Source organism: Hordeum vulgare, chromosome 2H, assembly GCF_904849725.1.
Source record: "Hordeum vulgare subsp. vulgare chromosome 2H, MorexV3_pseudomolecules_assembly, whole genome shotgun sequence".
NCBI classification, from domain to species: Eukaryota; Viridiplantae; Streptophyta; class Magnoliopsida; order Poales; family Poaceae; genus Hordeum; species Hordeum vulgare.
In genome coordinates this window covers 268,561,436-268,586,444 of record NC_058519.1, presented here as the reverse complement: position 1 = coordinate 268,586,444, position 25,009 = coordinate 268,561,436, and the positions used below count along the sequence as shown (strand labels likewise).

The 25,009-nt window shown below is 48.6% G+C and overlaps 1 protein-coding gene across 4 annotated transcripts; it reads left to right on the top strand.

The window, feature by feature from the left end:
- The first annotated feature begins 15,872 nt into the window (after positions 1-15,872).
- Positions 15,873-20,576, top strand: LOC123426054. 4 transcript variants are annotated; one of them, XR_006622002.1, is made up of 10 exons: positions 15,907-16,578; positions 16,652-16,863; positions 17,039-17,212; positions 17,676-17,928; positions 18,095-18,249; positions 18,383-18,456; positions 18,872-18,965; positions 19,046-19,180; positions 19,886-19,940; positions 20,438-20,576. XR_006622002.1 is itself a non-coding variant. In XM_045109830.1 (2 exons), exons 1-2 carry the CDS (start codon positions 15,961-15,963, stop codon positions 16,782-16,784), a joined length of 714 nt encoding a protein of 237 aa, XP_044965765.1. In that variant the 5' UTR covers positions 15,873-15,960; the 3' UTR covers positions 16,785-17,032. The 4 variants fall into 4 exon arrangements, 1 of the variants encoding a protein (XP_044965765.1); XR_006622001.1 differs by having other exon boundaries at positions 15,908-16,578; positions 16,689-16,863; XR_006622003.1 differs by lacking the exon at positions 16,652-16,863 and having other exon boundaries at positions 15,910-16,578.
- Positions 20,577-25,009: the final 4,433 nt, after the last annotated feature.

Here is a 25,009-nt window from a genome sequence, read left to right as displayed (position 1 = left end):
GCATGCAGTAGGAGCAGTGGCACGTGTCCCTGCCGGCGTTTTTCATTGGTTGTGGCCGTTTGTGATGGCGCCGGCACAGTCGTTCTGCTTCTGGTAGTAGGAGGAGCAGGCTGGCGATGCGGGATAGGCAAGAAGGGTCGAACCCCCTTAGGTTCAAACCCCCACACCTAGCCCCACTGGCAATCGAGCCAACCCGTGCATTGCTGCGCCGTGGGTTTGAACCCCCCACTCCTCCCTCCTGTGCAGTTGAATCCCCCCTTTTTATTTTGCGTTGATTCATTTGTTGCGGTAGTTAGCAGGCTCGGTGTAAGGTAGTTACTTCCCCTGTTCTAGCAGTAGGCGTACCCCACCGCAGTGGCAATAGAGCCAGGTCCCGTGCACGCGGTCTTCGGTTTGAATCCCTCGGCGCCCACTGTCGTGGGTATAAGTCTTACAATAGATGTGTAGGGTACGAAAGGATGGGCAGAGCCTTAGCTACGGCGAGGTTGTATGAGTTCAGGCCCCTCTGCGGTGGAGGTAAAAGCCCTACGTCTCAGTGCTCTTGGGAGCTTAGTGTCGAGTGGAATATAGGATTACAACAAATGCCAACCCCTGCACCAGTGGGGAAGGGCGGCTTATATAGAGTGTGGTGCCCTTCACAACGGCCCGATGGACAAGGGTGGAGTAGTGGCAAATAAATGCCTACGTTACAGGTAACGTATGCCTTAAATGCTAATAATGGTGTATGAAAACGTATGACCGTTGCCCTCCTGGGAGGTTACGATGTACAGAGTGGAATTCAGTCGGTACGATAAATATGCTCCGAATGCTCGTCACCGACTGGATGGTGGGGGGGGTCCTTAGTTCAGTCGGAACTGTCTAAGGGCCTTGCCCTCTATGAAGGGTAGTCCTTGGGTAGGACCTATAGGGCAGGCCTATGACCCTACCCTGGGACTATAACCCCATCATTAGTCCCCGAATGGATCGGGGTTGGAACGACGAAGTGGTGCCTGGAGTACGGAACCGACTGGTATGGATGTGACTTTGGCGTTGTTTGCCTCTATCCATTTTATCCTTTCGACCAGTGATCCGAGTGAATATACCAGTGAAACGAACCGTCAGGGACCGAGTGCTTCCGCGGAATCTTTCGATGTGACCGGTCAAACTAACAGCGGCGGACTTTCTCGGATCTTCAAATTTCGGTTGCCGCGCGCTCAGCGGGGATGTCGACATCGTCATCGAGTAGTTTCTGCCGCCTCGATTACCGTGCCTTTATCTTCTCCACTAATATCGCAACAGCCGGTCGGGGATAAGATTTCGGGGCCACCTTTAGTGACCCAGTCGGAACCTTATTTAAGCCTCTCCGACGGGGGTTTCTTGTTGCGCTGCCCTTGTTACTCGCACTGGCCTCGCTTCTCCCGTGGCGCCGAGTGCTCCGCCAGCTCCTCCCGTGGCTCTGAGTGCTCGGAGCGTGAAGAGGACCAGGGACGCTGCTGCCGAGCCCACGGACCAACCGTCCAAGGTGGCCAAACTGAGTGGGTCCAAGCCTCGGAAAGCTTTGCCTCGGATGAGGATCGCTGTTCCAGTTGCCTCAGCGTAAGTGTCTTGTTCTCCCATCTTCTTTGAGTATTTGATTGAACTCATGCTTATCGGTCGAGTGGATTTTACTCGACAGAGCTGCTACCTCCGCCACCTCTCTGCCGCACCAGGACGATGATCCCATGGATACGGATAATGCTGCCACATCCCAGCAAGGTACGTTGTGACGACTCCGAGAGTTTGCATTATTGTTTCGCGAGTGCTGCCTTTAATCTTGCCCTTTTTCTATAACCTCATGTTGTTCAGTCGGGCTTCCTTCGGAGGTGATTCATCTAGAGGAGGACGACCAAAGGGGATCAGGGCCAACTTTGGCGCCTGTCCTTGAGGTTGTTCCATCTGCAGCTGCTCCCACCACGGACGCCCGCCGACCGAGACGATGCCGTCGACTGAGGCGGTGCCCCTCGCGGCTGAACTAACTGGAGCGGGACTTGGGATGCCCAAGGAGTCTTCTGTCGTGCCAGGTCCGTCGACCGTCCAGTACGACGCCCGACACCTCCCGGAAGACCAAGTGGGAGCCGCCAAGGAGGCCATGGTGCAAGTGGAGTTGATGGTGGGTGATGCCAAGGGAGCGTACGACTCCATCGCGTCTTTGTACAAGAGAAGCTTGGAGCTCCGGGACGATATCCGAGTAAGTGCGCTAGTAAGTGTTTACTTTCCTCTCGTAACCCACTGGGGGTTTAAGTGATATACTCGGATATAGTAGGATTATTTTGCAGTGGGTTCACTCTGAGTGAACCCAGTGGGTGTAGTCCCAGAGACTTCTGTCGAGTGCTTGCACCACCAGTTGTCTTTATATGCATTTTCAGTTATCTAAGCAGATCGGAGCTGGTCTGCCCAAATATTACCAGTGGGGGCACTCGGAGTGCATCCAGTAGATGTAGTCCCCGAGAGTATTGTTACTCAGGTGGGGTAATAGCATTCTCGTAGATTTGTCTGTTTGTCATGTGGCTCAATAGGGCCTGCCTGTTCGAGCTTCATGCCAGTGGGGTCACTCTTAGTGAACCCACTGGGTGTAGTCCCCGAGACCGCTGTCGAGTGCTTGCATCGGCAGGGGTCTGAAGAACTTTGAGCTTTGTTTGTTTTCCTTGTTGAATGTGTCTGAGCTTCCATTTGCGCTGATTTGGCAGAAGACTTGCGAAATGGGATCCGCGTACAATACTCTGAAGGCTGAAAAGGTTCAGCTTGCTGCAGAACTGGAGGTGGCTGTGCATGACTTGGCTGGTGTGAAGGGGGCTCTTGCTGACCGAGAGAAGTCTTTGGAGGAGTCCCGGGAGACCAACAAGGCATTGGTGGCCGAAATTGAGAAAATGGGCAAGCAAAGAACTGAACTAATGGGTCAAATGAAGGTGATGAACCGTCGATGCATTTCGCAGGAGAAGTATGTCAACGACTGGGCAAGGAAGATGATTGCACTGCTCGGTGGTAAGCTATTTGCCGAGTGCTTCTTGACTTTGTAATTCATCTGGACGCTGAGGCTGAAGCAGCCGAAAATTGAACGGTCGGTTGTTCCGAACGTTCCACTCGGCGACGAAGCCAATCGGGACATGCTCCGAGCACATATTCGCCTTGGCAGAGTGGGACCTTTCATCGGCCGTCTGAGAGAAGTCATCGGCCGGATCGACAAGGAGCTGTGGCCCGAAGACGATTCCCGGCAGGAAATAGAAGGGTTGATGACTCGGCTGGAGGACGTCCCGAACAGAGTGCAGGCATGGAAGAAGTCTGCCGCTCGTTGTGGTGCAGACGTGGCGCTATCGCTGGTCCGAGTGCACTGCAAGGAAGCTCGTGAAGAAAAGCTGAAGGCGTTGCAGGTCACCAACACCAAGAAGCTTCGATTCGAAGATTTCATGGAGACCTTCCTCGAGACAGCCACTCGTATCGCGGACGGGATCGACCTTGAGACCTTTGTGGAGCCTGCCAGTCCTGATGACGCTTGAAAAACTTTAGCTCGGTATGCCGAGTGGTATCTGTATCAAACTTGGGCCACTGCTGTTGGCCGTCACATTCGTGGTTCGGTGTGGATAAGCTTGATCCACACCGAGCCGACTATCGTAGATCCAACTTTGAATTCGAATCGAATATTTTGCTCTTCTTTCGCCAAGTTTATTTTCTCACACGATTTTGGGTCGTGGTTTTTGTTTGGCGTTTCTTGGTGAAGCCAATGGCAAACATGCGGAGCATGTAATTGCCAGTTGTCTTCACATCCACATGAGCCTCAATGAGGGTCTGCTAAGCCTCCGAGTGGATCTCGAGGATACACTCGAAGGAAGCTTTTTACTTAGGCGATTCTGGATCGCAGCTAAGTCCCCGAGTGCGGCATCTCGTGCGCACTCGAAGTGAGTTGATACTCATGTAGTTGTCAGTTGTCTTCACATCCACATGAGCCTCAATGAGGGTCTGCTAAGCCTCTGAGTGGATCTCGAGGATACACTCGAAGGAAGCTTTTTTACTTAGGCGATTCTGGATCGCAGCTAAGTCCCCGAGTGCGGCATCTCGTGCGCACTCAGAGTGAGTTGATACTCATGTAGTTGTGAGTTGTCTTCACATCCACATGAGCCTCAATGAGGGTATGCTAAGCCTCCGAGTGGATCTTGAGGATACACTCGAAGGAAGCTTTTTTACTTAGGCGATTCTAGATCGCAGCTAAGTCTCCGAGTGCGGCTTTTAGTGCGCACTCGGAGCGAGTTTTGTACTTACGCGATTCTGAATCGCAGCTAAGTCCCCGAGTGCGACTTTTAGTGCACACTCGGAGAGAGTTTTTTACTTAGGCGACTCTGGGTCGCAGCTAAGTCCCCGAGTGCGGCTGTTAGCGCACACTCGGAGAGTGTTTTTTACTTAGGCGACTCTGGGTCACAGCTAAGTCCCCGAGTGCGGCTGTTAGCGCACACTCGGAGAGAATTTTTTTACATAGGCGACTCTGGGTCGCAGCTAAGTCCCCGAGTGCGACTTTTAGTGCACACTCGAAGAGAGTTTGTACTTAGGCGATTCTGGATCGCAGCTAAGTCCTCGAGTGCGACTTTTAGTGCACACTCGGAGAGAGTTTTTTACTTAGGCGACTCTGGGCACACTCGGAGAGAATTTTTTACTTAGGCGACTCTGCGTCGCAGCTATGTCCCCGAGTGCGGCTGTTAGCGCACACTCAAAGAGAGTTTTTTACTTAGGCGACTCTGGGTCGCAGCTAAGTCCCCGAGTGCGACTTTTAGTGCACACTCAGAGAGAGTTTGTACTTAGGCGATTCTGGATCGCAGCTAAGTCCCCGAGTGCGACTTTTAGTGTGCACTCGGAGAGAGTTTTTTACTTAGGCGACTCTGGGTCACAGCTAAGTCCCCGAGTGCGTTTGTTAGCGCACACTCGGGGAGAGTTTTTTTACTTAGGCAACTCTGGGTCGCAGCTAAGTCCCCGAGTGCGGCTGTTAGCGCACACTCGGAGAGAGTTTTTTGGACCGGAGTCTGCAAACACGGAAGAATTTTGGACCAACAAAAAATCAGTCTGCTTTGTATTACTTCAATGATACTTGTTCTTTACATTGCCTCCGTCGACGGTCACGTGTAGAAGCGCTTCAGGAGATCTCCGTTCCATGCTCGCGGCTCGTCCGTTTCCCTATCGAGGTTGTAGAGTCGATATGCTCCGTTGTTCAGCACCTTAGAGATGATGAAGGGTCCTTCCCAGGCGGGAGCCAACTTGTGAGGCCTCTGCTGGTCCACTCGGAGCACCAGGTCACCTACTTGGAATGTGCGACTCCTGACGTGCCGCGCGTGAAAACGCCGCAGATCTTGTTGATAAATTGTTGAGCGAGTCAGTGCCATCTCGCGCTCTTCTTCTAGTAGATCCACTCCGTCTTGCCTGGCCTGCTCTGCTTCAGCTTCGGAGAAGAGTTCGACTCGTGGAGAGTTGTGAAGCAAGTCACTCGGAAGGACTGCCTCTGCTCCATAAACGAGGAAGAACGGGGATCGCCCTGTAGATCTATTCAGAGTTGTGCGGAGGCCCCACAACACCGAAGGAAGCTCGATGACCCATGCGCCGGCGACATGTCCAACTTCTCGCACGAGTCGAGGCTTCAATCCTTGAAGAATAAGTCCGTTCGCCCGCGCTGCTTGCCCGTTGGTTTGAGGGTGCACCACAGATGCAAAATCCACTCGGATACCTTGGCCTGTGCAAAAACCTTTGAATCTGTCCGAGTCAAAGTTTGTGCCATTGTCAGTGACTATGCTGTGCGGGACTCCGAATCTGGAGATGATGTCTCTGACAAATTTGATGGTCGTAAGGGTGTCGAGCTTCTTGATTGGCTTGGCTTCAATCCACTTGGTGAACTTGTCGACTGCCACCAACAGATGAGTGAATCCCCCTTGGGCAGTTCTGAATGGACCGACTGTATCTAATCCCCACACTGTGAACGGCCAAACAAGAGGGATTGTCTTCAGCGCAGACGTTGGCTTGTGGGACTTGTTCGAATAGAACTGACAGCCTTCGCATCGGTCGACCATATCCTTTGCCATTTCATTCCCCTGCAACCAGAAGAAGCCAGCTCTGAATGCTTTGGCGACGATTGCTCTTGAGGAGGCATGATGGCCGCAAGTTCCCGAGTGAATTTCTTCCAGGATTAACTCTCCCTCCTCAGGGGAGATGCATCGCTGAAGGACTCCTGAAACACTTTCCTTGTACAACTGGCCATCAATGAAGGTGAAGGACTTCGACCTGCGGACGATCTGCCTCGCTTGGACTTCGTCCTCTGGTAATTCTTGCCTCAGGATGTATGCAATGAACGACACAGTCCAATCGGGGATGATAGCAAGAATATCCATGATCAAATCAACCACAGCGGGGACCTCGACTTCAGTCGGATCTGTTAAACTCTTCGGTTGTACCGGTTCCTCTGTAAAAGGATCTTCTTTCACCGAAGGGAGATGTAGGTGCTCGAGGCAGACATCACTCGGGACTGGTCTCCGAGTGGATCCGAGTTTTGCCAACTTATCAGCTGCTTGGTTCTTCAGTTGCGGAACATGGTGAAGTTCCAGACCTTCAAACTTCTTCTCGATATTCCTTACTGCGTTGCATTATGCAGTCATGGTGGGGTTCCTGACATCCCACTCCTTCATCACTTGATTAACCACCAAATCTGAATTGCCATAGACCATCAGGTGATGGACGCCGAGTGTGATGGCCATGCGCAATCCGTAAAGGAGAGCTTCATACTCTGCCTCATTGTTGGAAGAATCGAAATGTATCTGCAACACATACTTAAGCTTATCACCTTTTGGCGATATGATCACTACGCCAGCGCCGGAGCCATTCAGCATCTTGGACCCATCGAAGAACATAGTCCAATGAGCCGAGTAGATGTGAGTCGGTTGTTGTTGTTCTACCCATTCTGTTATGAAATCAGCCAGAGCTTGAGACTTTATAGCCTTCTTGGCTTCAAACTTGATGTCGCAGTATAACATCTCCATAGCCCACTTCGCCACTCGGCCTGATGCGTCTCGATTGTGGAGGATTTCCGACAATGGAGCATCAGAAACGACAGACACCGAGTGGTCTTGGAAATAGTGAGCCACCTTCTTTGCAGTCATGTAGATCCCATAAATAAGCTTTTGATAATGGGGATACCTCTGCTTGGAAGGAGACAGGACTTCGGAGACATAATATACTGGCCGCTGAACCTTGTACGCTTTGCCTTCTTCTTCACGTTCAACTGTGAAAACAGTGCTGACGACATGATTTGTAGCCGCGATGTACAGAAGAAGGGGTTCTTTACTGAGCGGGGCAGTAAGAACCGGCTGGGTGGAAAGCAGGGCTTTGAGGTCATCGAATGCAATCTGGGCTTCGTCTGTCCACTCGAAAGTATCTGATTTGTTCATGAGTCGGTACAGAGTTAACGCCTTCTCGCCGAGTCGAGCGATAAACCTGCTCAAAGCCGCTAGGCAACCTGTGAGCCTTTGAACATCATGTATTCTGACCGGCCGCTCCATTCGGACGATGGTCCCGATCTTTTCGGGGTTGACATCGATTCCTCATTCGAAAACGAAGAAACCGAGTAACTTTCCGCTGGGAACACCGAATGAACACTTGGCAGGGTTGAGCTTGATATCGTACCTACGAAGGTTGGCGAATGTTTCTGCCAAGTCAGTCAGCAGGTCGAAACCTTTGCGTGACTTGACTACGATATCGTCCATATATGCCTCCACATTTCGACTGATCTAGTCAAGGAGGCATTTCTGGATCATGCGCATAAAATTTGCTCCTGCATTCTTCAAACCGAATGGCATAGTGATGTAGCAGAAACACCCGAATGAGGTGATGAAGGCTATTTTTAATTCATCCGGACCATACAGACGGATCTAACGATAGCCCGAATAGGCATCAAGGAATGATAAACGCTCGCAACCCGCAGCCGAATCGACAATTTGATCAATGCGGGGGAGCGGGAAATGATCTTTCGGGCAGACCTTATTGAGATGCTTGAAGTCGATGCACATACGGAGGGACTTGTCCTTCTTGGGCACCATGACAACATTGGCGAGCCACTCGGAGTGGTGTACCTCGCGAATGAAGTTGGCTGCCAAAAGTTTAGCCAGCTCCTCTCCGATTGCATTCCTTTTGTGCGCGACGGACCGATGCAGGCGTTCTCGGACGGGCCGAGCGGTAGGATCCACATGCAGTCGGTGCTTAGCCAACTCCCTGGGTACACCTGGCATGTCAGAGAGCTTCCATGCGAAAATGTCCCAGTTCTCACGGAGGAACTGGATGAGCTCGGCTTCCTATTTTGGATCAAGGGTGGTGGAGATGTTCGTCGGGGCGGCGGTGTCGTCCATCGGGTGGATGCTGACTTTCTTCGTGTCGCCCGCCGACTGGAATGCGGACTCCGAAGCTGGCTTCTTCGAACGCATCAAGTGAGCGGGGTCGGCTGTCTTCTTGTACTCATCCAGCTCGAGGATAGCCATCTGCTGATCGGCAATATGTGACCCCTGCTGCAGACACTCTTCGGCCCGTTGCAGATTGCCTGTGATGGTGATCACACCTTTGGTACCCGGCATCTTCAGCTTCAAATACACGTAACATGGACGGGCCATGAAACGTGCATACGCCGGACGGCCCAGAATTGCATGGTATGCACTCTGGAAGTCCACCACCTCGAATGTCAGCTTTTCCTTGCGGAAGTTCTTGTCGGAGCCGAAAACGACGTCCAACGTGATCTGGCCGAGTGACTTGGCCTTTCGTCCTGGGATGACTCCGTGGAACTGCACGCTGCTCTCGCTAAGTTTGGACATCGGAATGCCCATCCCCTTGAGTGTGTCAGCGTACATGATGTTCAAGCCGCTGCCGCCATCCATGAGGACTTTGCGGAGTCACACTCCTTCCACCACCGGGTCAACTACCAGAGCCTGCCTCCCCGGGGTGGGCACGTGTGCTGGATGATCCGACTGATCAAAGGTGATCGCAATTTGAGACCATTTGAGGAACGTGGGGTTGGTCGGGGTGGCCATGTTCACCTCCCTGTTCACCAGCTTCAGTCGACTCTTGCTTTCCACGTCAGCAAAAATCATCAATGTTGCATGGACTTGGGGGAACGAATCCTCCTTGTCCTCATCATCCTGCTCGTTGTCCTTTTCACTCGGCTGCCCTTCGCCGAACCCTTGGATCAGGAGGCGACATTGCCGAGTGGTGTGCTTCGGGAATATGGCGTTGCCTTCTTCATCCATCTTCGTGTGGATTGGACATGGCTGATCCAGGATGGAGTCCCCGAACTGCTTCTTCTTGCGGGTGTACTGAGCTTTCCCCTTGCCCTTGAACTTGGCATTTGTAACGGCAGCTGCCTCTGCCTGCAGAGTGGACGGAGCTTTCTGCTTTTGCTTCCGATTGTTGTTCCCATCTCCGTCGGCGACTGCCTTGTGCTTGCCGCTACGTATGCGGTCCTCTTCTTCGCCATTTGCATAGCGTGCGGCTATCTCCATCACCTTGCTCATGGAGATGTCGCCTGTCCGACCGAACTTCAGGTACAGATCTCTGTACCGCACGCCTGCCTTGAATGCGCAGACTACTTGATGCTCTGTGACGTTCTCCACTGTGTGGTAGAGGGTCGTCTAGCGCTGGATGAAATCGCGCAGGGGCTCATTCTGCTTCTGGACGCAGTGCTGGAGCTCCACGAGACCAGCAGGGCGTTTGCACGTGCCCTCCAAGGTCCTGATGGACACTCGGGACAGATCTGCCCAGCTGTAGATGCTTGATGGAGCCAACTGATTCAGCCACGCTCGTGCCGAGCCGTCGAGCATCAGGGGGAGATGTTTCATGGCGACCTGGTCATCTCCGCCACCGATCTGGACCGCCACTCGGTAGTCGTCCATCCACGTTTCTGTCTTGGATTCTCCTGTGAACTTGTTGATCCCCGTCGCCAATCGGAAGTTGGGAGGGATGTCAGCTGAACGGATGGCCCGACTGAAGCACTCGGGGCCAGAGACGATGGTCCTGCTTCCACTCGGACGGTCTCTATCGTGACCATCATGGTGGGCTCGACTCCTGTCGACCTTCCTCTGGGCGATGTACCCTCTTGCGTCGGGCCTTGGATCATACGTGTCACCGACTGAACGCCGATCATCATGATGTCGGGGCCCATAAGGCCCACCCCACGGAGGGGTGCGTGAACGGCGACGATCTTCGGGATTCGTGGAACGGCTGCCCCCTCTGCGTCGCTCATGAGAGTGGGGGCTGTAAACCGACCGATGCGTTTTCGCGTGAACAGAACTGTTGTGGATCCTGTTGTGTGACAGGGAGACCGCCGAATTCTGCTGCTGCGCCGTGTGCAACAGGGCACGGATCTGCGATCCCTCTACCAGCCTCCGAATCAGTCGGTTGGAGGGAATCGGCTATCTTGGCAGCGGCAGCCAGGTTGAGGACGGGTGTACGGAAGACCTCGACGTTGCTCTGACGAGTGCGTCGACTCGCAGAACGGTGGTGTTGACGGCGAGCACCGGACGATTCGCCGACCTCGTGCTCGTTCCGGCCAATCCGATGGGGACTTTCATGGGAATTTGCCATGAGAACTTCGGCTGCAGGCCCGCGACCCAAGTACTCGGAAGGTAACTCAGTTGGAACTGAGTCCAAGCACTGGGACGGCGGCGCGACCACAACCGACTCGAGGACCACCACTTGAGAGGACGCGTTCTGGCGCGCCTGGGCGTGTCGCACCCAACGCTGGAGCCGCGGTCGGCGGGCCGCTTGTTGCGGCGCATGACGGGGGCGAAAGTCGACTCCGGGGCCGACTGCTGGAGAAGAAGGACGCCGCGGGCACCGGCACGGAAGTGCGTAGCCCCGCGACTGGGGAGCGCCTCGACGTCGAGAGACGCATCCCGTAGCCATGCCGAATTGTCGACGATGAAGGAGAGTGCGCCGAATAGGATCTCCCTACCCATGCATAAATCTCCGCCGGACAACATGATAAAAAGATGAAGTTGCAAACTCGCCGGAAGTCGCTTAGACGCCTGCCCCATGGTGGGCGCCAACTGTCGTGGGTATAAGTCTTACAGTAGATGTGTAGGGTACGAAAGGATGGGCAGAGCCTTAGCTACGGCGAGGTTGTATGAGTTCAGGCCCCTCTGCGGTGGAGGTAAAAGCCCTATGTCTCAGTGCTCTTGGGAGCTTAGTGTCGAGTGGAATATAGGATTACAGTAAATGCCAACCCCTGCACCAGTGGGGAAGGGCGGCTTATATAGAGTGCGCTGCCCTTCACAACGGCCTGGTGGACAGGGGTGGAGTAGTGGCGAATAAATGCCTACGTTACAGGTAACGTATGCCTTAAATGCTAATAATGGTGTATGAAAACATATGACCGTTGCCCTCCTGGGAGGTTACGGTGTATGGAGTGGAATTCAGTCGGTACGATAAATATGCTCTGAATGCTCGTCACCGACTGGACGATGGGGGGTCCTTAGTTCAGTCGGAACTGACTACGGGCCTTGCCCTCTATGAAGGGTAGTCCTTGGGTAGGACCTATAGGGCAGGCCTATGACCCTACCCTCGGACTATAACCCCATCACCCACCTTTTAGCTGGTGTTTTTATTTTCTGTTGACTTGGCAATTGACCTAGAATAGCTTGTATTACTCCCTTGTTAGTGTAGCTACATCAGAGTAGCCAAGTAGTGGGGGCTGTGCTCTCCACCAGGGAGGTGGTTGGTTCGATCCCCCTCTCCCTCTTTTATTTTCTATTGTTTGTGTGTGTAGGTGCCACTAACAAGTGGGCCACAGGGCCCACATGTCATGCACTAGGGCTCCCTGGTGCCTATCACTAGTGGGGCCCCATGTCAATTAGGTTTGTGTTATTTTTTATTCTGTTTGTGTGTTAATTCCATCTTTTGAATAATTCCATAAATGGGATATGCCAAATCTGGCATATGCAAAATCAACCTCTCATTTTGACATATAGTGATTATGATTTTGGGAAGATTTCCTTTTCAGTTCTGTGGTGTTTTTATGCATGCAAGTATAGCAGTATGATATATGGATTTGGGGTAGAAAAACCCAAGGAATCCAATGGTGGCACTGGATTTCAGTTTTGAGCAGTTTTGCACAAGTGCCATTTTGTGATGAGGTGGCACTTTGTCATTTGAGTAGGATTATTTTTGTGTGTGCTTTGAAGTGTGTGCCATACATGCATCATATTGTCTGTTGCATTATCACCTACTGGTGTTTATTGTGTGATTATTTCTTTTGGGTAGCAACGGGTGCAGGAAACGAGTTCGAGGAGTTCGGTGAGTTCATTTAGGAAGATCAGGAGTAGTTTCACTCTGAAGATTGCACATGCAACATGATCGTGACCTTGACACCATTTCTAGCTTTGTTATGCATAGTTGACTCGTTTCCATCATTATTCTCCGATGCCTACCACCTGATATATAGACTATCAAACATTGCCATGAAACCTCTAACACTTCCCCTCCTAGCAAATATTGTTTGGCTAAGTTAGGCTTGCGACCACTTCATTAGCGTTGCTAGTTGCAGGTGCAAGCTGGTGCATGTGATAACACGGGCAATTTGATTATCATCTTACTTAAATACTACTTAATAAATGCACCTATATGCTTGGTAAAAGGCGGAAGGCCCGACCTTTTGCTGGGTGATTTGTTCCGCTTTTCGCTCTTAGTTCCGCTACCAGTGTTTTATAACATAAATGAGCGCTCCTAACACGTTCGGGGTTGTTATGGGCCCCCTTGATAATTCGTTTTAGTGTAAAGCTTTTCCGGCAAGGCCCAACTTTGGTGTTAAATTTGCTAACAACTTAATAAAAAGCATAGGGAATAGCTACCCCGAGGAATTAATAAACAACCCAGGCCAGTGCTCCTCATGAGTGTTGGTCCAACCTGAGCGATGTCCGGCGCCGCCTAGTCACCCAGGGTCTCAGCCAACCTGAAGTCTAGCTCATCCCGTTGTGCCTTGAGAACGAGATACACGGCTCCTATCGGGTTTGTTTGCACGCCGGGCAGCCTTGATGGATTAGTTTCACCTTCTACAAGATATCTTGTGCATTGGGATTTCGGTGAGACTTTGGTTATTCTCAGAGATGAGGTTTTCCACTAAGGAATCCAACGAGATCGCGAGTTTCATGATCAAGTATTTCTATGTTGCCTGTGGTAATTTGTGATGTAGTAGTTGGAGCACCCATGTAGGGTTAAATCTTTCAGAAAGCCGTGCCCGCGGTTATGTGGCAATCATGGATATTTTGTTAACATCCGGTTCCAGATAACTTGAAGTAACTTAATTAAAACCTACCAACTATGTGCATAACCGTGACTGTTTCCTTCAGAGTTCCTTCTCTGATATAGAACACGGTGGGGTTAAGAATGACGTAAGTAGGTGTAAAGGACCACTTAGTGATTATTCTTAGTTAACGAACGTCTTGCGTAGACCACCATATCTTTACTTCTTGTTCAACGTAAGTTAGCCACCATAATGCTTAGGTTGCTGCAAACTCAAACACATACCCCAACCTCGCCTAATAACTTAGTTAGATTCGATACCAAGGTCATGAGATTGTTGAGTACTTCTGTCTCACAAATTACTACAACCACCCACACGTACATGTACCCAAGATACAAATGCTTCCGAGGATACCCAGCTGAAGTGGGAGTTTGACGAGGACAATGGCAGGTTGTACGTGACGTATCCCGAGGATTAGAGGCACTTGGTCGTGATTGTGGGCCTAGCAAGGCGGGAGAGCATTAGATTTTGTCGTTTATCTTGCCCGTAGTCAGACCCTGTTTTCTATTTGAATAATGGATGACTGTGTGGATCTGTAATTTAGCTTGTGGCGAGTGTAAGAAAAATCTTATTACTCTGCCATCTATTATTTATTGCAATGTTCATCCTGCTCGCGAAACGCTTAGATGCGACTCTTTCCCCTTTTGAGGCCTCACCACCACATAAGGAAAGTGCCGCATCTTAGACGTTATATTAACACTCTATTAAAACAGTTTCTTCAACTTTTTACAGTCCAAATATGAAACCTAATAATTTTTATAGAACCTACACTCTTCCTAATATTTTACAAAAATGGCGTGACATTTTTTTGAGTAGTTTATTTTCTCTGATTTTGGTTGAGTGCTTATTTCTGTGCATTTATATTGCGATGATAGATTGTGTTGCTGACGAGGGACTTGGACCAGAAGACCATGAATACCCCAGAGACTTTGTTGAGCAAGGCCAACAACCCTTTGACCATGTCTAAGAGAATACTTTCATGCATGTAATATTTAGCATTTTACTCTGATGCATAAGGCCATATTGAATCGGTAACTACGTCAGTGAGGTGTTCCCGATAGTTCCTGATGACACATGCACTTGGGCATAACCCTACCTACCTATGAGGGTTGTGTGCAGGGTCGGGACGACAAAATGTGGGGCCCTGTGCCAAACTCTAAAACAAACCTACCCCACTAGAAAAATATACCTATAACAATAGTATATAAGTTAGAATGTGTTACATAGGAATATGATATATCAAGAATCTCATTCGTTCATTGAAAAAATTGTTTTCAACTTAAGATATTTTTCTACCACAGAACGAGTCATAAGCAATCTTCAAATCAATGTTTAAACAAAGCTTAACTAGTTTTCTAGATGAAATCTTAGCATACAAACAACACGAGAATTATAACATGAAGTTGGAACAAAACAACCTGGAGGATTGAGCTAGGCGTGCAATCATGTTGCCGACTTTGCCCTTGGACCACTCTTGTAACAGCCCAAGTGCTTTTCCTTCCCCTTTTGTAATCCTTTCCATGTTTGGCAACTTTGTTGATGCAATATTATGGATGATAGGCTTGTAGTGTGTCATTTCATGTGCATCTTATGCATCATGCATATCTTATTTCTTTTCCCCTTTTGTCTTGATTGGTTGACCTTGTGTTGGGTGCCACCTTGATGATCATGTGAGTGATGTGTGGTTGTGATCTTGGGCATGTGAGTGGGTGCAACAAATCCCCCTTCAAAACCCTTGTTGCACCATGATTCAAAAACCTCCCTATTCAATATTTGGTTACTTGTGTTTTTCAACTTGCTTTAAAAATCCTATTAAAACGTTGCTCCTTTCCTCTCAATTTTTGTGAGTTGTGAAGTGGAGTTCTTTCATTTTTTCTCCAAGCCTTGATATCCTGTTTCTTTGAAAATCAACCTAGGTATATTAATTAAGCAAACCTATTTTATTAAATAGGTTATATTCTTTTGTTTAGCAAAGTATTTTTTATTTTATTTAAAAACCCCTTCTTATTTCTGTGGAATTTATGTGGTTGTTTGGTTTTATAAAATAAAATAGAGGCTTCTTTTAGTTTTCAGTAAGAGAGAGGGCTTTGGGCCAGCTTTCTCTCCAGTGGCCCATCTCCCTCAGCGGTAGAAGGCCCGCAACGCGTCCCTCTTCTCTCACCTCTCGACGTCACATGTCACTACTAGGAAAAGGGCTATAGATAATATAGACACTAATGAAGCACCACCCAAGTGGTGCGTCACTACTATATAGTAGTGGCGCACCATGTGCAGGTGCGTCATTAGTGTGATGGACACTAATGGCGCACCCAACACACGGTGCGCCACTACTAACAAACTTTTTTTTCCAAAAATACTAATGACGCAACGGGGCAGAGTGCGCCATTACTAGTTTAACTAGTAATGACGCACCACTCACCCAGTGCGCCACAACTATTATTTTTTTTTGCAAAACTACTAATGACGCACCACCAGCTGGTGTGTCATTAGTAACCAGGGTTACTAATGACGCATTTGTAGGTGATGCGTCATTAGTAGTTTTGAAAAAAAATATCTCTCTGCTCCTATCGCGACCGCGAACCAACAGGAAGAGGGAGGTTAGGTTTCCCACCTTGCTCGTTCAGACGGCGGCGGCGGCCATGTCCTGCTCCTTGCCTTCCCGGAGGTGTAGGGCCACCTCAACCCCATGTTGTAGCTCGGCCGCCGCCTCGCATACCACGGCCTCCGCCCCAGGCTCGTCACCACGCGCCACCTCCTCGCCATTGTCCTGCCCCCTTTGCCCCCCTTCCGCGTCGCCACCATCTCCGCCGGCTTCGACGATGGCGGCATGGCAGCTTGCCCGGACTTCAGGGAGTACGTCCACCGTCTCGCGGCCGCAGGGTCTAAAACCCTCGAGGCGCTCTTCCTGTTCGAGCCCGGGGCGGGGAGGCCCGTACGCGTGCTCGTCTACGACCCGCACCTGCCCTGGGCGGGCCGCGTGGTTCGCGCCGCCGGTGTGCCGACGGCCGCGCTCTTGTCGCAGCCCTGCTCGGTGGACGTCGTCTACGGGGAGGTCTACACAGGCCGCGTCGGCCTGTCGGTCGTGGACCGCGCTCCGGGGCCTGCTGAGCGTCGACCTGGGACCGGAGGACGTGCCGTCGTTCGTGGCGGCGCCGGAGTCGTACCGTGTGTTACTGGACGTGGTGGTCGGTCAGTTCGATGGGTTGGAGGACGCCGACGACGTGTTCGTCAACTCGTTCCATGAGCTCGAGACCAAGGTGAGACCCCTTGCGTGTGCACACCACCTCTTTGTTGTTTTGCCAACTTAGATAAAGATTGCTCAAAGCGCAGACGTGATGATGCTCAACACACATATGGGTTCAAACAGGAGGCGGACTATTTGGCATCAACATGGCGTGTGAAGACCATCGGCCCGACGCTGCCGTCGTTCTACCTGGACGACGATCGGCCCATTCATTCATAGTTGCAAATCGATCGGAGTTCCGTGTCCAGACGAGCTTTGCATTCATTCATGGTTGAAAATGAATCCAAGTTCTGTGTCGGTATGTGCTTTGCATTCATTCGTAGAGTCGTAGTGGCCATCAATCAGTCGGGGTTCCGTGTCCGAATGAAGAAAGCAGGGCTTAATTGATCGTGGGCGAAAGCGAACGGATAAAACAAAGTGCTTAGTCCATGGTTAAGCACAGTGTTCTGATTAATGTCTGAATGCTCTTTCAGGTGACCCCAAGAATGTCCACCTCAAGCAGATGGACGAGGCCTGGGAGAATATGCACTTGTTCAGGGCCGACGTGCTCGACTACGACACGCTGACACGTGCGCTTGAGGGGTGTGAGGGGGTCTTCCACCTCGCCACTCAGGTGCCTGAAGATAAGATTGTTGATCCTGAGGCAGGTGTTCTTTCCAAATGGCAACTAATGCTTCCGCGTCGTAAAATCATTCTGTTTGTTACTGTAGCTACATTGTTTGGTACAGTAATGAACTTGTATTGACAGTGAAGCAGCGTTGTGAATTATACCTATTGGCAAGCGTGTCATTCTTGATAGGGTGATGCACTTTCAATCCCATATAGTTTGGCAGTTTTTGGTGCTTGCAAAGCTAGGCTCGCCGTAATATATGTTTGCAATACTAGCTCCTGGAGAACACTTGCACATCATATTATAGCGTTGGGAGTGGTTAGTGCAATTTAAATAGTAGATTGTTATGTGCTTTGACCTGTGTGTGCTAACATTGTTTAGATTATCAAAAGTGTTAGAATTGCAAGCTGTCCGGATGCATTTCTTGTTGGCATTGTGAGTGTTGCACACTGTAGAATTGCTAGTACTCCTCTCACCGCTTTTTAAATGCATATGTGCAGTTAGAAGTATTGGCTCCTGCTCTGAAAGGTACTTCAAATGTGCTAAAGGCTTGCTCGGCTATGAAGGTTCAGAAGGTTATTGTCTTGTTACCCACTACTGCAGTTCATCATGTTCTCGGCCCATGTATTATTACTCCTTTGCTGATGTGCTGTATCCTAATTTCAAAATAATATTTTGCTATTCGCTGTTGCAAAGGAGTCCTCGAAATTCCTGCCCATCTTGAAGGAAACATCAAAATCATTCAAGGGAAAGGTACTTTGTTCTGTTGATCGGACCAGTGTTTCATGAACTTTTTCCTCTGTCATGTTCCATGTTTTATACTCAAATCAAAGCCATCACTTATTTCCTTTGTGGCTCATGCGTTTTTGCTGAGGTGGAGTCTCACTAAGAACTGATGTGGCCTGTGTCTCAAATGCAGCTTTTATTTGTTTTTGTGGAGCGTGACAATGAGGAAGTTGGTGAACTGTTGCCAATTACTTTGGAATTATGTGATAGCTTGGCTTATTAGGGATGATAGACTACTCATATCAATAATAAGCCAGGCTATCACAAATTACTGGACAAGAGACCACGGTAATACCTCTTATTTATTTTTCATGTTTCTATGTATCGATTTATTGCACAGAAACATCACACAGCAACTTGGCTTTGGTTTTAATGTGTCTGCTCTTTCTATTTTGGACATTCTGATTCGGTTACTTTGCAGGTTCTTGCTTACACTGGGAATGAAGACGCTAAGAAGTTTTCTTCAGTGGTGAAATATCACTGGACAACATTAAGGTAATTTCTGAAAACATTCTTGCAAATTCAGTACCAGATTAGAAGTAAAATGGTAAGAGCATGGTCAACAGTTGCAAGAGAATATATTACCTTAGCAATATATAAGCCGACGAACATGCTTTTGCTTTTTGTTATTTGTTTTGTGTTGTTCTTTTTTATACCACTGTATATTTATGCTTATACCGTGCTATATGTTGCTTGAGAAACTTTCATGTCCATGTACATTCTCTCATCTTTCGCCAACCTGGCACTTGTCTGTAGAAGATGCTTTATGTAACCACTATAGGCATTGTCTTTTCGTCATTGCTGATGTTGAGGCCCTGCGAGTGTTGTTGGGTAGGATGGTATCAAGTATCATTGTTCAAGAAAGTAAAATGCTCCTTAACAAAATCTTTCTACGTCTTGTAATACCCAGGAATTTGCTCAAGATTTCCTGGAGGACAAGCTCACACCATTCTACAAGTCTGACCCAGTACCTTTTGGATGAGTCAAAAGATGCCCTTTTGGATGTAAGTTCAGTTATTTCCAGGTAGATTTGAGAAGATAAAAAATGTGTGTTGTCCATAACGCCGCATCATTTTGGACGCAGATATATGCACCATGGTGTGGCCATTGTCAGTCACTGGAGCCTATCTACAACAAGCTGGCCAAGTTTCTCCATGGCATTGACTCCCTTGTAATAACCAAAATGGATGGCACAAATAATGAGCATCCTCGTGCCAAGGTTTGTGTCGCTGTCTGTCGACTTCTTCAAACTGGATATTACTTGCTAGACTAGTCTGAGTGCCGGGCCATCAACAGTCATAGAACCTGTATATACATTGTATATGGAACAAAACAATGCTAATTATAAAACGTGTAGAAGTTATTTTAACATTTTCTTCACTTAAATGTGCAATTGTACTTGTTTATGGTGCACGGAAAGGGTAGATCCATTATCTGTCTGCTGCCATCTAGCATATGCTAAATGTATTTATTCCGCGCCTATTTATCCATACGCTACAGTGTGATGGTACAGTTTCTCTAACGGGCTAAAGAGGTAAACCAGCCCGTGCGTAGCAAAGTATTAATAGGCCATTGCCAGATTCGAATCACATGCTGTTGGGAGTTAGGGACAAGTTAATTCGAGAAATAGGTCGTATTTGGCAAGACAGATTTGGTTAGGAAGATACGGTATGAGTGAAGGAGCAGTTTTTATTTATTTTGGAAATGAAGCTGAAAATTGTACCAGAATATCTTAAGGTGTCCATAAATATGAAGCCAAATAGAGTAGTTGTGCCCTTACTTTCTTCCAGGCATCCGATTTCCAAGAATAGCTTCCTAACAACCCATTTCAGTTGGAAACAAAAAATAATAATGTTTGAATACAATTACACTATGTTTGGTGTAGACAAGAATTTTCTAATGCATTATGTTTACATGACTGCAGGAAAAGAGACATAAGGGGTGTGTGGTGATCATTGTATGAAGGAAGGAAACCCAAGGTAATATTTGTCGCAACACAACTGTAAATCATATGCGACACATGCATTCGAAAATTACAAAGGACATATCATGTGTGCATAGTGATTATGAGAGAGGGATGGCACGGAAGGACGACACACGAGTGGTTTCCACCATATAAACATGAATTCCGTCTATGTTGAACTTGACTAATGAGCACACACAACAATCATTTTTTATGTTCCGTGGCAACACACGGGCAATCGACTAGTAACCACATAGAAACGATATTGTTAACTATGATATCATGACAATCTTTGTTTAAGATGCTCAATGCATTCATTGTTGATAAAACTACAAGCACTGGAACATAGTTCTATATAATAGCATGTGAGATGATTATAACTTTTATAGAAACTATATTTTTAACTATGATATCATCATAATCTTTTGATCGAATATTTTTAATACGCATATGAGATTTTAACAACTTGATCTGGTTGCACTTTCTTGATAAATTTGTGCAAAATATTTTCAGGTACTCAACCTATTGATGCACATGGACATGATGACTCTCTAGCGTTCATGGACCAACCAACCTGTAATCGTCGACCTTATTGTCTTGTAGACCATTTGGTGTTTTGAGTGTTTTGGAGCTTGCACTTTGTGCATGTAGATACAAACTTGTGTGTTCTGGATCATCTGAAGTCTCTCATAGTAACCAATAGTCCTTATCTTTTTGTGACTTGTGTGTTCTAGATGATTGTTAAGATGGTCAAAACTATGGTTCCTCTAGGTTAATTTGTTTGTCAACTTGCGTTCAATGTATGTGCATGTTTATAAACATATTTTCATTGTGGTGTAATATGTGTTTATCTTGAACCTTCTTGTGGGTGTGAGGATAATAATTGAATATTTTTAGAGCTGGTAGTATAACCTGTGGCGCACCATGAGCTATACTAATGGCACACCTCGCCGCGCTTGCTCCGGCATGCATAGTGCAGCAGCTGCAGCTCGCTCATGTTTCAGGGTGGACGTACCGAGCGGGCTTTTTGGCCCGCTCGGTCCTGGCCCGCTAGATAAATTGAACGGTCTGGTCTGCCAAATCAGGCCCGAGAAATTGTCGGTCCGGTCCGGTCTTTAACCGAGCCGAGTGAGCGGACCGAGAAGACGTAGTCACCGCCGCCGTAGTTCCTCGTCGCCGTGGCCACCAGCAACCTCGAGGTGAACTGCCATGTCTCCGAGCTTGCCTTCTCCTTCCTCTCCTCTCCGTGCGTCGTAGCTTCTTGACGCCGGTCGCCATCGTTGTCGTGCATGAACTGCCGCCGATCTGGAGTTCTCAGCCATGGCCTCGACCCCGTCCCAACCATGGCTGTCCTTTCTGTTGCTGCACAGGATAACTGGCCAATGAATTGCCGCCGATCTGGAGTTCTCAGCCATGGCCTCGACCCCGTCCCAACCATGGCTGTCCTTTCTGTTGCTGCACAGGATAACTGGCCAATGAATTCTACACGAGGAACAACTCTCATGAACACGAGATGCTTGCGCTGCGTTCAGTTCGTCAGTTAAATAAGTGTTGCCAAATTTTCAGAAAATTCAGTTCGTCATGTTGCGCCTCTCCCCGTGATGTTAGGTTGCGTCCGTAAGCACACAAGCACGGTGGCCATGGAGAGCTGCACAAGGACTCACGGTGTCCATGCATGCATCATCAGAACAGGAGTAATTTGAAACGAATCGAAAACGGTCGCACGCTAAACAACAGTACAGGAGCACGACAGTAAGTATTAAACTCGTCGTGGTTCAGTTTCGTCAGAATCTTCAGTATATTTAGCAGCGACAGCCCTGATGAAGAAGCCCACAACAACACTGGTTGCACAACTAAACATAACCTAACTAGGACCTAAACTGCAGCTAACTAGGACATAAACGGCAGCTGAAAAAGTCATGGCATCGGTCCACACGGTCCTCTAAAGCTTGACCAAGCCAGCTTCATTTTGGTCCGGTCCTGGAAAAGCAGCTCGCTGGACAGCTCGGTCCGGTCCGGTCCGGACCGTCGGCGGCCGGTCCAAACGCCGGCTCGGACTCGGACCGGACCGGCTCGGACTGTGTCCAGGCTGACTCATGTACGCGCACATGGTAGGTGTCCAGTATGCATCGTAGGCGTGTATTATGCTCAGGCACATGTAGGGTAGCTGTCGTGAAGCCCCACGTGTAGGCGTGCAATAAGCGTGGTAGCTCTAGCGAGTGGAGTCACCACCGGCGTCTCACGTAGTTGCAGGTGGCGCCTCACTTGGTTGCTGGTGTTAGTTGGTGTGGATCTACCTCTTGAGGAGACTGGCAGCACGCTTGCGCAAAGACCCTGAGGTCATGGGTTCGAATCCCTGCGCCCTCTTTTTCCCCTGTGATTTTCTTCGTGTGGTAGAGTTGCGTTCAAAGTTAGCTTACCTTGCCGGATGCCTCTGTTAGTGCAACTAAAAGTAGCTAGCCCAGTTGTGGGGGTCGCTAGCTCCACCAGGTAGGTGGTGGGTTCGAATCCACCCCTGGCCTCTTTTTATATCATGTGTAGAGGTGTCGTGTGTTGTGTGTGTGGCTGACAGTGGGCCAGGGGCTCACATGTCATCTAGTGAGGGGGGCCTAGCCACTGACAGGTGGGTCTCCCTCCTTATCTTATTTTTTAACCTGTCATTTTTTTATTTATTGTTTGTGTATTCCTGTGTTTCTAATAGGGCACATTTCCATTTCCAGAAACGTCCATATATGGACTTGCCTAATTGGGATTCCGGTGAGACTTTGGGTTTTCTCAGAGTTGATGTCTTCCTCTAAGGAATCCGACGAGATCACGAGTTTCGTGGTAGATGATTACTATGCGGCCTGTGGTAATTTGTGATGGACTAGTTGGAGCACCCCTGCAGGGTTTAATAGTTCGAAAAGCCCTGCCAGTGGTTATGTGGCAGATATGGATATTTTGTTAACATCCAGCTCTAGACAACTTAAAGTAATTCAAATAAAACTTGCCAACTGAGTGCGTAACCGTGAATGGTTCTTTCACAGCTCCTTGTGTAATTGAGAACATGGTGGGGTTATGAATGACGTAAGTAGGTGTTCAGGATCACTTAGTGATCATCCTAGTCTTCGACCGTCTTACGTAGACCACCACATGATATTTCTGTTCTTCGTAAGTTAGCCATCATATATGCTTAGGATGCTGCAAACTCAACCACTCAACCCTACCTCACCTATTTAACTTAGTTACACTCGATACCAAGGCCATGAGATTGCTAAGTCCTCATGGATCATAGTTTACTACAAACACCCACAGGTACAGGTACCCTAGATGCAGGAGTTCCCGATGACAACCGACTGAAGTGGGAGTTCGACGAGGATAGTGGCTGGCTGTATGTGACTTATCCCGAGGACTAGAGGCGCATGGTCGTGATCGTGGGACTAGCAAGATGGGATACCATGTTTTGACGTTTATCTTGTGCGTAGTCGGACCCTGTCTTATGTATGAATAATGAATGCTTGTTTGGATTGTAATTTAGCATGTGGCGAGTGTAAGCCGAATCTTATACTCATCTCTCTATTTATGTATGACATTGTTATCCTACATGCGAAACGCTTAGATGCGAACCTTTCCCCTTTTGAGGCCTCACCCCCAAATAAGGAAAGTGTCGCATCTTGGTCGTTACAACTCTGGTGCTAGATGTGGCTACTGGCTATAGGCTATCCCCTTGCATTTGGATGCCTAGATCTCCCTTTTCACTTCGAGTTTATGGAGAATAGAGTCGTAATAAAAATATGAAATCAAATTGCTAGAATAAAAATAGATTAACCTAGGGATTATAGAAAGAGGATTTTACTTATCGATGGAACGCATGGAGAAATTTTTTCGAAATCAACAAATTGTGATCTCCTCCTCTTGTTGGAAGTGTCACGGTCGTCGATCAATCCGGCAATCCAATTTCAATTGAGAGGTGGTTTGAGAAGTGTAGACAATCGATCCAACTATGCTAGGATTCCATTTCTTGTAGGCTGTAGCGACACATACACAAGTGTTTTTGGGATTTTGTGTTTTCCCATCGATCCAAGTACTCCCGACAACCCCGTTTCCATTTTTAGGGAACTTACAATCCTTCTTCCGATCGATGGATCAACAACCTTGTAGACGCGCTAGCAGGAGCGGACCAGCGCCATGAGAGGCCCAGCGTCCAGGACCAGTTTTTTTAGAAACACATAGTAGGCTTACAAATTTTTTTGGGCCCCCTAAAATTTATGGGCCCTGTGCGGGCTGCATAATTTGTACACCTATAGGCCTAGCCCTGGTTGTCCGGGTGGGGTGTAGTTAGCTTGCTAGTAGTGCTACACATGGTATTGGGGGTACATGTATGGAGACTATAAAAAAAAGATGATTTCGAGTGTTTGACGAAAACCCGTCGGGTGCCACTAATGCGCGAGGGCGATTTGTTGATCTAGGTAACCACTTGATGAGGGAGTGGTATGCCGAAGCCAGTTGTATGAGGGCTTTCTCGAAACCGGATTAGATTTAAGATTTGTCGACCATCCCAACCTTACATGTACAACAACAATACCCCTTATGGGACGGGGCTTGCTTATTACTATGGTCGGTGCTAGTAGAGAGCCCGCATTACTAGTGGCGGGAGTGACGTGGTCACTCTCGAGATGGGGTCGTGCCAAGAAAGGGCGACCATGGGATGTTTTCACAGACATCGGGCACACCATTGCGTGTCCTCGTGGATGATACGTGTGATGTATATCATGAGGGATTATCAACAACGAGTGGTATCTTTTCTAGTATGATCATCGGAAAGGTGATGTTCATGTACTTACCTCTGGTATGAGAAATGTCGTCAGTAGCGTCCTCACACGAAAGTTTCCCGAGTCTTGTGGGTAAAGTGTGAAAGCTCTGCAGAGTGTAAAACTATTCCAATAGCCGTGTCACCGGACAAGGACAGTTGGGTGGTGCTGCTTAAACTACGTCCATGAGTTTTTGCTTAAACCAAGTCTGTGTGTGTGTGGGGGGGGGGGGGATGGTGGAAGTACGAATGCTGAGCTATGTCAAATGACTTGGCGTGATTGGTGGACATGAGTT

What these genes read in the sequence shown, in the direction of transcription:
- LOC123426054 (XM_045109830.1), top strand. Translation starts at nt 15,961, where the DNA reads ATGTCCTGCTCCTTGCCTTCCCGGAGGTGTAGGGCCACCTCAACCCCA. An exon ending in TCCATGAGCTCGAGACCAAG is followed by an intron (nt 16,579 to 16,688) that starts GTGAGACCCCTT and finishes GGGTTCAAACAG; the next exon opens with GAGGCGGACTATTTGGCATC.